Raw genomic sequence first — 12568 nt, 5'->3', positions numbered from 1 at the left:
TTAATTGATTTTGTTTTCATGTAAAACGCGCTTGTGTATCAAAACAGTAGGACACCAGCTGCACTGCACTGCACTGCAGCAGGCTGCACTGTTCCAGCTAACAGTAGCAACTAGCAGCTACACAGCAGACGCAGCACCGTTGAAAGGACCCGGATGTCTAGATTCTCTTCTAGATTCTAGAACACCGTTTCACCAACAGGGGGACTGAGTAAAAATCCAATTTTCTTTTCCTTCAAATAATAATAATAATAATAAAATAATAATTATGAAGTCGTAAAATAATAATGATATATATAAGAAGTCGTGAAAATAGCCGATTTACAAGCTTATAGATCTGCTGTTTGACCAGTAATGCCTGCACGCCACTAGAGGGCAGACTATTGGGGCTCTGTGGCTTTGTGTGTTGAGTCCAGGGAGTGGGAGTACAGGGACCATAGGGACTGGGACTATTGAGTTTGCTGACTCTTGTCTTATCACACATTCTAAATCGGCCTGCTAATACCTGAAAGCTGGCACGGGTTTGAATACTAAGACAAGAAGTGTCTAATGTTAGCCTATATTACTTATTGGGCCGGTGGGGCTGTTGCCAGGGGCCCTTGGCTCTCAGGGGCCAAGGGGGGAACTGTGCTGCGTGGTCATTGACAGTTTACTAAAATTAAATGTATACGTTAATTAAAAATCAAATGTGTGGGCCCCTCCTCTATCTGTTGTCAACAGGCAGGTGCTTTTTGGCCCACAGATCATTATGTCTTAAAATCCAAGCTGGGTAATGCGCGTCGGGAGGCAGGGGGGTATGGTGGAGATTTTTATTGCACTCATGAAAATCTAAAATTCATATCCATATCTCACAATATTAGAATATTACACACAACATGACTACTCAAAAGAAGGATTCATAATACAGAAATGCCAAACTTCTGAATTTAAAAGTATGTTAATTTATGCAGGCCTACTTGGTAGCCTACTTTTGAACAAATTTCTTCATCAATGTGTGGCATAAAGTTATCAGCCTGTGGTACTGCTGCTCAGAAGCCCATGCAGGTTTGTTTTGATAGGGGCGTTTTTCTTAACAATACAACACAGATTCCCAGTTAAGCACCGTAATACCATGGTCAGTACACCAGTTACTAGTAGTTTTGACTCAATGAGCAGGAACCAAGACAAGTGCTTCTTCTTCTTTCGTGTATCATCGTCCTTGATGATTGGTTGACGACATTTTATTTCACAAGATTTCTTCTGGAAAAGGAACTCATCATCTTCATAAAGCTTGTCAATGTAGGCTATACAGAAGCACAAATTGCTCTAAAATCTCCTGGTAGAGATGTCTGTGTTGACTCAAGACTTGATAAAACACAGTGGACCAACACCAGCAGATGACAAGAAACCCTTGACACCATCAAGCAACTTCTGCATTATTGGAAATCAAGGTCCCAGAGTATCTGGAGGAAGACTGAGAGGTACTGAGATAAAGTTGCTTGAAGTCCAGCGTGATCGCAGTCAGTGATGATTTGCGGTGCTATCGCATTCCATCTACTGGTTTTGGTCAGTTCAGTCAGCATAGCCAGGGATTTTAGAGCACTTTGTGCTTCTGTACGTTGACAAGCTTTATGGTGATGCTGATTTCCTTTTCCAGAAGCACTTGGCACCTGCCCACAGAACCAAAACTAGTAACTGGTGTACTGGCCATGCTGTATTATGCTTAACTGACCAGTCAAATGGCTTGACCTGACCTGAAACCCATGGATAATCTGTGTTGTATTGTCAAGAGGAAGATGAGAGACAACAGATCCAACCACACAGATGAGCTAAAGGCCTCTATCAAAGCAAACCTGGGCTTCCATAACACCTCAGCAGTACCAGGCTGATAACCTTCATGCCACGCCCCATTATTGATGAATTTGTTCAATATCAGGGCATTTAAAGTAACATACTTTTCAGAAGTTTGGCATTTCTGTATTATAAATCCTAATTTTGAGTTGCCACATGTATATTCTAATATTTTGAGAAGTATTTTAGATTTTAATGAGTTGTATGCCATACACGTTTTGATATTTCACTGCATGTGCACACACAATGTATCTAAAATATATGAATGAATTATATGAAAGAAAATGAACTTTTACAAAATATATTTATATATATTTTTTTTTTTGCTCTGTATGTCTTGAATAGCTTGTCATATTGTACAAGTTTGTCATTATCACCAACCTTCAATTCAAAAGCATTTTTCATGCCTTGACACTCGAGTTTCTTTTGTTAGAGCATCGGATTTTGTTCTTGTACATTATAGATCAGCATAGTAGCATACATTAAAACTAATGACAATTCACAATTTGTATTTTATAGGACTCCTCCCAAGTCTCCACCCAACCCCCAAAGATGTATATAATGTAAAGCAAATATTAAATATACAAGTAATTTTGCTGCACTCTTCAGTGTTCATAGTGCTTTACTGGAAATAATGTGTACGCCTCAAAGGCTCCTAGCAAAAACGCCACCAACAAACTAAAGTCTTGAATGGTTGGTGACTGGATTTTACTTCTTTCAGCCACTATCTTTGTATTAACACCAGATGTAAACAGCTAAATTAACCATTCTATTAATTGTTAAACAAGCTACCACTGTTCAATTTAGAAGAGATACAAAAGCGAGGCACCATCATCAGGCTATTCTAGAAGTTTGTAAATGTTTTTCTGCCCCAAAACTGTAAAGCAAAAAGAAAATGTAGAGCCATTGACTGTATAGTGTGTAAAATAAACAAAACCCATTTGCTTAGCCAGTTTAATAATCTTAAAACATTGGGTTTGGAAAAAGTACAAAAGTGATCCTGTATGCCACAGTATGAAACCAGCTCAATAATGCAAGGTGAAAGGTGTGTTCCTTTAAAAAGCATTTTCTACAGATGTGTTAATTTCAACTGGCCTTACCATACCCATACACACTAAAACAGATACAAGCAATAGTTTAAATACAATAGCTGACCCCAGCAATACCTTTACAAGTGATTTCTTAAAAAACTAATTAAAGAGAGGGGGGAGTGGGGTCTAAAAGTATATTACAGTACATGAGACCACAATGCCAACCGGTATATGGCAGTAAATCATGCAGTATTACAATCGTTCCACTAAAGAGAAACAGCGAAGCACTACAGCTGTCACACAGTGAGAAAAAGGGCAGCCAAAAAGTGTCTCTCTTATGAAACAGTCATACAAAAATGTTCATCGGTTGTTTTCAATGTCACAGAGAGAACTGTACTGTGGGGCGGCTTGTCTGCAGACGCCCATCCCTCAATTGCATACGTACATGGTTAAGTTGAGCACGGTCTCCATTAAAGAGAGCATGTCTTCCTTGACCACGCTAGAAAAATATAACCAATTGCTATTGGAGAAAATCCTGAAACATGTAAGATTCTCTGAGTATGTTGTGAGTAAAAAAAAGTAAGAAAGACAATCGAATAAATAAATTGCAGGACATCCATAGAAATCGAGTGGAAACATGGAGTCGAAATAATTCTATCCACATAACGGAAACAATGCTTTTGGCCCGGCAGTGTTCAAACGAGGGCTTCATCCTGCACTTCTTCTGCAGTCACATCCCATCCAGTGGCAAAGTAATAATAACGAAAAAAGTTTACATTTAAGGGATGGTTTCTCATTGTTGGGTCAATAGGTAATTTCCATGGACAGCATGGTCTCTGGATTTACCACAGACGGGAGAGTTAAGAACAAAATGAGTATGATGGCAATGATTGAGAAAATACAGGAGGGAGACTTTCACAGTGTTACAATGAAGCCACTCTGTGTTGTTATGACTGGCCTAGTGTTAGGGCATCAGCAGTGAACTCCCTGTCCGGTCAAACTTCTTGCCCTTCGAGAGGGCGGCCACTTGTTTCATCAACTCTCTGTTCTTAGCCTGCAGACAAACGAGGTAAAACACAAGTCAGAAATTACATCACATAGCAAAGTGTTACTTTATTATCAGGAAAACTAAAAAAGGACATAAGAGATTATATCTGACATACAATGAATTGTGTCATGTTCTTATAAAATAAAGGGGCTGCTACTGTTAATATTTGAATAAATTCAATTAATTCTAAATACAGTATTGATATTTTCAATTCCCTATTCTAAAGTTCCATCCTTTGGGTTGTGCAAAACAAACACAGATAACAAGAGTTTAGAGTGTCAGAGAACACCTTATAATTTCTTTATAGTGGACAGAAATATAAAACTGCAGCCAACCCCTGGTTAACAGAGTTAATTTATAATGGGGAAAATAAAAATGACTTCGAAGAGAGTGTTTTGTCATGCTCTCATTTTTGTATGCCAGTTTAGTCTGCAACTCATTTGGGATACTTCAAAACCTATGGCAGGTTTAGTAGTTTCCAGCGATTAAAAAAAAAAAGATCTTCATGCCGCACATATTTGACTCTGATTCATCATAACCTTTAACTCAAGAATCCCTATGAATTATGGATAGATACAAAGTGGTTTGTGTAACCAAGGTCACTCATAAGAATCCAGGTATGGGCACTCACCCTGACAAGAATATGTTCTACAAGAGTGTGTTCTAGGAAATGACAAGTGCAACTGTTAAAAGTTGGTGCTTACCTGAAACTGTTCCATGGACTCTTTGTGTGCTTTCTCCATATTGTTCATCTTTACTCTCATATTGGACTCTTGGTATTGAAAGTCTGCTTTGAGCTCTGTTAACTGTGAGAGAAGCACATAACCCATAATTCAATGTCACCCAGAAATATACACAGTTTTAAATCATTTAAGATCACTAAATTATGTGGGTTTTTACTTTAAAACAGCTGAAGCCCTTTCTGCCCAGCTACTTATCCTTATTATTGACTATTGCAACTGCCTCCATATTAGCCCCCCGACATGCTCACTGAAGTACCTCCAAATGATCTAGAATCTGCAGCACGGCAAGTGTTCTACCACCCAAAATGTTCACATCCTCTTATGTGTTCTCTAAATTGGCTTAGTTAGAGCTGCTGCCCGCACCCAGTACAAAACAAACTCCCATTGCAGTCGTAACAGCAATCACTCCCTATTTTCCTGCAATCTTAAAACTCAACGCTTTAGACTTTAACAAAGGACTGCCTTGTATCCATTGTTGTAGATGCTTTTGGTAGATGCTAGTTATACTATGTAGATATGTGTTGGTTACTTGTTAAAATATCTTAGTTATTTAGATTAGTTTTGCTTAATCCACAAATGTTAAGAATGTTTTTTTTTAAATATATATTTTCATTAGTATTTTTAGGGACATGTAATGTGGTCTACCTGCACAGCCTTTGCACTCCTGCGCAACACAGTACTATACGTTAAGTGACCATTTACTGCGCTGTTTGTTGAACAGGGTTCATGCTTAGACTGAAGAGCTTCAGCTAAATGCCTTAACTGTAACTGTAACTGAGACATTAGGTGAGGTTACTACTGCACCTTGCGGTCCTTTTCGAGAATGGTCAGGTCCCTTTGCTGCAGAAGTCTCTTTATGGACATTACTTCCTCTTTCAGCTGGCTGATGAGAATGAAGTTGTCTGTTCCGCCAGAATCCATAGACTGGGTGATGGAACTACTGGTGGGTAAGAAAGAAAGAAGTGTTTATCCCCAGCATTGCATGCATGCTCCAAACAACAAGGTAAAGCCAGGTTTCGGCAAGTCAGATTTATGACTTTTTAAATGAAAACCATCTCATACCTGTCCCCATTGGATGGCTTCATCTCCAGTTTTGGTTTTTTCTTTGGAGTCTCCTTCTGGATTGAAGACGATTTATGGCTGATACATAGAATTCAATTAGCAATGTACAAAAAACATATACATTTTCTTGTTTACCTCTGCACCTCTGTTCTACACTTCCTGGTCATCACCCCCCGCCCACAGGAGTCAATAGTGCCCAGACTCTACAGTGGTAGACAGGTAATTTACCCCTTTACCACGCGAGCACACTTACATTTTAAGTACAAAAATCACACCCGTGTGAACTGAGTGGTGGTTTACCCACCAACCCCTCCCCCCTTCCCCCCTGTGTGTGTGTGTGTGTGTGTGTGTGTGTGTGTGTGTGTGTGTGTGTGTGTGTGTGTGCCTGGCCTGGCCTGAAAACAGCGCCCCTACCTTAACATGTGTGGTCATAAAAGGTACTACACCACAGGCTTGAGGCTACATACAGACCCACCCACCCACCCACATACATACAAACATACCTACACACACGGCCACGCTATGGAGACGGTGTGACCACCGCTCAAAAATGATACAGCATTTAACACTATAGCTCTAGTGTTGAACCAGGTAAAAACATCACACCTAGTCCTAGTGTGATGTTTTTACACACCTTTTCATATCCGTTTTTGATCAGTGCTCTTAGAACAGGAGGAGCTATATAGCTCCAACATCTGTGTTTCCGAGGGGGAAAATGTGTAAAAAAAATGTCCGGGGCTTAAGTAAACTGAATTGTGGCCTACATCTGGCCTAGATCTTGGAACAAAAGTCTCGAGGTTTGTTGTACGCCCAGGGTCCCATTGACCAAGCTTTGCAGGACGCGCCTTGATTAACTCGTAAATAGCACTGCTCAAAAACAGATATGAAAAGGTGTGATACCGAGATACAGGGCAAGATAGTCTCACCTCTGCTTCCACAGTCCCTGTTCCTGCTCTGGACTGAGGCTCCCACTGAGTCTGTAACAGATGAATGAAATGAAATAAATCATAGAAATTCCTTCCCACTTTCTCCTTATATTCTACTGCATCTCTGATCATTCAGAGGAGGGCTGCGCAATGGTGACACACAGCATGAACACATACTTGTGGTGAGAGCTGCTGTGTCTATGCTGCTGATGGTGGTGGTGGTGATGATGGTGGTGCTGTCTGGACTGGTGGTCCTTCTCGTTGAGGGAGGAGGAATTTGAGGAACCGAAACCCTTCCTTTGCTCCTTAGTCTTCTGCAGGACGCGCCGATAGGAAAGAGTGCACAGCCAGCACAGCAGCTTCCCGTCCACCTGATATGTAGAGAGCTTATTAAACTCTTGTTAGCACCCGCCAAACGCTGGTAGGTTGGTTACAGTGGCTGGTAAATATATCTACCAAGCAATGTTACCTCTAAGCTGTGTGCATGTGGCTGGTGCAAAAAGAAATCTATGCAGCACAATAACAAGAGGGTGGTGTGAACAGACACACCCATTAATATTTTTTAATTTGTATTTGGTTTGTGAAATGGTAGCATGTGAAGATTGCAATTAATCAGCTTCAGCAGCAGGACCAGCAAGATCAACCCAGGGGATGTTGGCATGTGAATCAGTTATGACTAACACACATGTAAGTCAGACCCCCACACCCTTTTTTTTTTTTTTTACTCTTGTTATTTGATTAGTGAAATAGTGTCATGTGAAGATTGCAATTAATCAGCTACAGCAGGACAATGTTTTTGTTCTTTCCCTTTTCACTGAGTATTCACATACATGTGCATGCAGTTTTACCTTTCTTCTGCCCTCCTCCTTGCGATCAAAGGCGCACTGCTGTTTACACTGCTCACAGGTCTGTGGAGGGCCATACTTCTTTTCTGAGTTTGTACACCGCTGACACTTTGTCCCTATAAAAGCTGCAATGATGTTACAGTACTGGCAAGGTTTGGGCTAGAAGGGAAGGACAAAAAAAAGCAAATAAAAATCAGAATAGAAACTTATTCAAAACATACAAATGTAATTTGAAGCTGCAATCCATAACTTTCATGTCCTAGCCAGGTTGTGAACCCTGGTTCCCCGCACACCGAGGGGCTGTGTCCGTTGTAGTGGCTGTGTCTACTGAAAGCGCTTTTTAGCTGCCAGCACCTGTTTGCCATGGATTTCTATGACCAGGATGTGCTTTTTTTCAGCATCCATGTTCCTTGGCAGAGCATCCCGGGTGCTTCAAGCTGAAAATAGTTCAACTCTTGGATAGGAGCACCTTAAATGTTGTCCCTCAGCCCACAAATTCGACTATTACCATGTCATCTGCTGTCACCAGTAGTTGCCGGCTGTCATAGACATATAACGCATTTGCCGAAACTACTAGCTGTTAAAGCGCAGTTACTGTTGTTGGGCTATAAGGGAGAGCACGTTCAGGAAGGCAATTTTGAATGTTATGCAATACCGCTTGACAACCAGTAGGAGTCATGTCTAAATAGAAGCTTAGGGAGACCACCTTAACCACAGCAGTTGTGTTAGTAATTACTCGATCATTACAGGGGGAAAAAATGTATCCACAAAAAAAAAACATTAAGGATTGCAGCTTTAAGTCATCTTGGAAAAGCTGAAATTAATCTAAACAAGACAAACAAATGACTCACCGTGCCAAATTGTTTGACATTCTGAGCACATTTCTTGCAGATTGTATTTGTTTTACTGTAAAGGAAAATATATATCAGTTACCACTTTGAATAAGACACCACTGAAAAGACTTTCATTGTATCAGCTGTAGAGATGCATGATATTGAATTTCTTTTCTTTTTTTCTCTCCAAAAACAATAACGGTCACATTATTATTGTGTCAATATCAGTTAAGAAATATCGGTCAATAAATATATCGGTCAAAATAAATATAAATAATTATTTTGACATCGGTTCGATAGAGACATTGCATTTTAATGAAATATCGGCCGATATCAATATGCTACCGATAATGAAATATCGTCCGATATCGATATGCTCCCGATAATGTCATCCATCACTAATCAGCAGTGATGCATGCGTATATTCACCACTTGAATGACATAGAAAGAGCATCAAGGACTCACCTTTCTTGCTGAAACTCAGATCTACAAAATGTGCACTTCACGATGGGATGTGCGATGCGACATTCCTGTAATAACACACGGAAAATGGATTAATGGATAGGAGATCTAATAGGAATAACAAAAGCACACACTCGCAAAAGCTCATGCATTTCATGAAATCTTTAAGAGAAACATTCCTACAAGAATTCACATGCAATGCTTCAAAACAACCAGATGTCTGATGTAGAGTTCTCAACGGGCCAGCCAGAGGCCTTACCCGGCCCTACTAGTTATTAGCATACATTTTAGGCCCTACACGGCCCGAAAACATCAGCTCGGGTTTGGAAAGAATTTGAGAACACAGAGCAATAGTAATAAAAAAAAATGTTTTCATTGAGCCCGAGGCCCTACCCGGCCCGACTAATTACCCGGGTCGGGTTCGGGCAGAATTTGAGAACTCTAGTCTGATGTGGTATAAATATATTATGTAATATGTTGCCATATCATACATTTTGTTGAATGCTTAAATAGATCAAGTACATAAAGAAACAAGTGTCATGTTGTTTTGACACATTTTTGCTTTTCTTTCCAAGTTGTAAGGCAGTTTTTGGATAGCATAGTGTAGTATACAGGAAACTGAGGGCAGAAAGGGGGAAGAACATGCAACACAGGCCTCTAGCTGGACTCCCAACACGGGAAGTTGCAATTATGTGGCCAACACACTATCCGGTCACCCTGTCACTCTACTACTTAAATGCATCTTTTCCAAAAAATTGTGGTTTGTGAAGAGATTAATATAAGGAGTATGGCACCCTTTAAAAGTGGTGTCTTTGAGCTGATGTTAGATTTGCTACACTTTGTCCTGTGGGATGAATAATGAGCAACGTTGTGCCAAATATTCCTCTATTGTGACAATAAATACTTTTATTTATGCTCCAGTAAATAATACATGTGGTGGCTCCAAAGATGCAACTTAAAATCTAAAAGGCGCTACTGCACACATTTGATAACTGAGCAATGTCCTGATTTTTCTCGGGTAAAGTAAACAGATGTGACTCATAACATTTGAGCCTTATGAATAGGATGAGAATACGTTATGCAAGTCAGTTTATTACCCAGTCAAAGGGTAAACCAAAAGACAGCAAAATAACGTTTTAGTCATTAAATGAAGTTCTGGGGTGCAGTTGTAATTTACTTTGGGTTTATGATAACTGAACAATGACAAACAAAATCGAAGATGCCGGCTTGACACAAATGTGCTATGCTGTCCTGGGCTCTTCCTATGGGAACTTCTAATAAAGTATTACATGTCATCAATCAAAAATAATATAGGAAATCAACTCACTAGGCGAGCAACAAGCTGCCGTTTTCTATTAGGAAAGATAAAAGCTAAACCTTGAATTCAAAGGAAAGCAGCATTTTAAACAGGACTTTTACTGTCGCTTCTGTGATTTTAGCTGGACGACAATAGTTATTCACGGTGGTGTTGTTGTTACACCTTTAACAAACGAATAAAGACGGCCTTACAGCATTATCTAAACAAGGCTACCATTATAGCATTAGCGTTCAAGGTTGGAAAAAGAGATAAACCCCATTACATAATCTGAAGCAAGCACAGCGCCGGGGTGAAAACACCGCCGCATCCTTATATAGTTAACAACAGAGACAACGAGCCTGCCCTGCCTGTGACTGTCTAGTCGTCAACATTGAATTTGGAAAATAAATACTATTCCATGGCGAGCTCCTGCATCTTGCAGACGAGCTCGCTCTCTCACACACAACCCCCATCCCCAACCAAAGCAAACCTTGCACAGCTGCTGCCCCTGCGACAGCTCTTCGAAAGGGTACCGCTGGTTACACTTCGTACACGCGTACAGGGCTGATGTTGCCATGGTTCTCCTGTGCCGCTGGAACAAAAAGTCACTGAGCTTTAAAAAAAATCACTAGTAAAAACTCACTAGTGACTCTGTGGCCTAACTAACCTCACTGTTAAAACAACAGCCGCCGGGGAGGAGAACACAGCAACTCACTGGTGGTGGCTAGCGCTAGCTAGCTAGCTGGTTAGCTTTAGCTAGCCTGGATTTAGTCAATGGAAACAGCGCTAGCGGGCGACGAACAATAAACTCACACAACATGTACTCTCTCGTATTGTTCGCTGAGCTAACCGGGCCTGCTTGAGATAGCTCGCTAACTATGCCTCGTACAGAAGTAAACCAGCTACTGTTTGATTAAAGTTCCCACTGTTCTTCTCGTCTGTCTCTTCCCACGAAAGCTATTTTTCCTGTTTTCCTTTTCTCTTTTTTTGTGTCGACGACACCGTCACTCTAACCGGAAGTGGCCGACTATAGAATAAAGGAGCCTATCGGCCTATCCCGTGCGCGGGACTTCTTATTTTGAAACGCGCAGCCAATCACATTTCAGTGGTTTTCAACCTTTTTCATGCCAACTTGGCATGAAAAAGGTTGAAAACCACTGAAATATGTGATTGGCATTGCCAAGGTCCATTATTTATTCAGCATTTGAGCCACGGACCACAATTTGATGAGATTTAGCCTCTAGTCTAGACCAAAAAAACTATTTTGTTATTATTGAATAAGATGTGGTCCATAGTTCCATGTTGTAGGCCTATTGATGAACCATAGCTAAAACAGGCAAAACGTTGATCAATAACAATTCTTCTACATGCTCTAATAGAGTAGACTTCTTGTAAATTAAGTAATGCAGATGTTTAACAATAATTTAACTTTTAGAGTGTAAAATTAAACCAAATGTACCCTAAAATGGAATAATGGGTCCATTTGGTTTCATTTTACGCTCTCAAGAGTTAAAGATCTAGATAAGTGTCCATTTGGTTACCAACTCTCCATCATTTAGCTGGGGACGACCTGGAACCCCCTCAAGGACCACTGGTGGTCTCCAGACCACTGGCTGAAAACCACTGACATAATATTTAATTGTTTTTTTGTTTTTTTCCTGCAACATAGAAATGACATGGGTACCAGGGTACCAGAAGGGAAAAGAAGAAAAGTAAGACCAAAGACCACTGTCCTGGAGCCTGGAGGCATACTGTCGAGAAAGAAAGAAAAGAAGCAGGATGGAAATCATGGTCTAAAGTGAGAACTGAGGAAGCGCACTGTGAAGGCCTTATGCGTTACAGGGCACAAAGTTGATAGGTAACAGGTTATTTGTTTCAAGATACAGTTCCAAATATCTGGCATTACGAATTCATAAACACAAATTATTTTTGTTCCATTTCTGTAATTAAAAGGCCTCTTCTACCATTGCCACAGCAAGTAAGAAATTAACTTTTTATCCTAACTTTGCCAAGACAAACTCAAGATGCAAAATAAATTAACCATCCACATTTAGATCCAACTTTACCTGCAATGGAAGCCATGGTGTTAACCCCCTGGCCTGCACTGTTTACCAAGATAGGTCAGATTCCTCTGAAATGTTGTAGTCTACTGAATACAAATTGCATGGCTTTTTTTGTGTGTGCAAATTAATTATGTTTAATCTGAATATGTTTATATTACTTCAATTCCATAACATACAAACTTCTTTCCCCCCCTTTTATTTAAACATATCATCATGTGTCATACAATAGGAGGGTCCATTATGTAAATGTGGCCTGTATTGTAACTGGGCCTTACCCCCCTCTTTACCTCCTATCACGCCTCAACCCATATGATATCCCCCCCAGTGAGTGAACCCCCTGAAGTCTACCACTGCCTTTTCAAGCATCATCCATCCATCCATCCATCTACATACATACATACATACATACATACATACATACATACATACAT

The 12568-nt window shown here is 40.3% G+C and overlaps 1 protein-coding gene across 3 annotated transcripts; it reads right to left on the bottom strand.

Moving 5' to 3' along the window:
- Positions 1-2832: 2832 nt before the first annotated feature.
- fam76b (family with sequence similarity 76 member B) lies at positions 2833-11023 on the bottom strand. Of its 3 annotated transcripts, none has more exons than XM_080748757.1 (10): positions 10565-11023; positions 8781-8845; positions 8334-8388; positions 7486-7641; positions 6815-7008; positions 6638-6688; positions 5712-5789; positions 5454-5589; positions 4611-4712; positions 2833-3912 (listed from the first exon to the last, which is right to left on the bottom strand). In XM_080748757.1, the coding sequence occupies exons 1-10, from the start codon at positions 10649-10651 to the stop codon at positions 3823-3825; spliced, it is 1014 nt and encodes a 337-aa protein (XP_080604883.1). In that variant the 5' UTR covers positions 10652-11023; the 3' UTR covers positions 2833-3822. The 3 variants fall into 3 exon arrangements, with proteins under 3 accessions (XP_080604883.1, XP_080604884.1, XP_080604885.1); XM_080748758.1 differs by having other exon boundaries at positions 5454-5586; XM_080748759.1 differs by lacking the exon at positions 6638-6688.
- Between the last annotated feature and the right edge of the window lie 1545 nt (positions 11024-12568).

The sequence above is a fragment of the Nannobrachium achirus genome (assembly GCF_963921795.1).
Source record: "Nannobrachium achirus genome assembly, chromosome: 19".
NCBI classification, from domain to species: domain Eukaryota; kingdom Metazoa; phylum Chordata; class Actinopteri; order Myctophiformes; family Myctophidae; genus Nannobrachium; species Nannobrachium achirus.
This window is presented reverse-complemented; position numbering and strand designations above follow the sequence as displayed.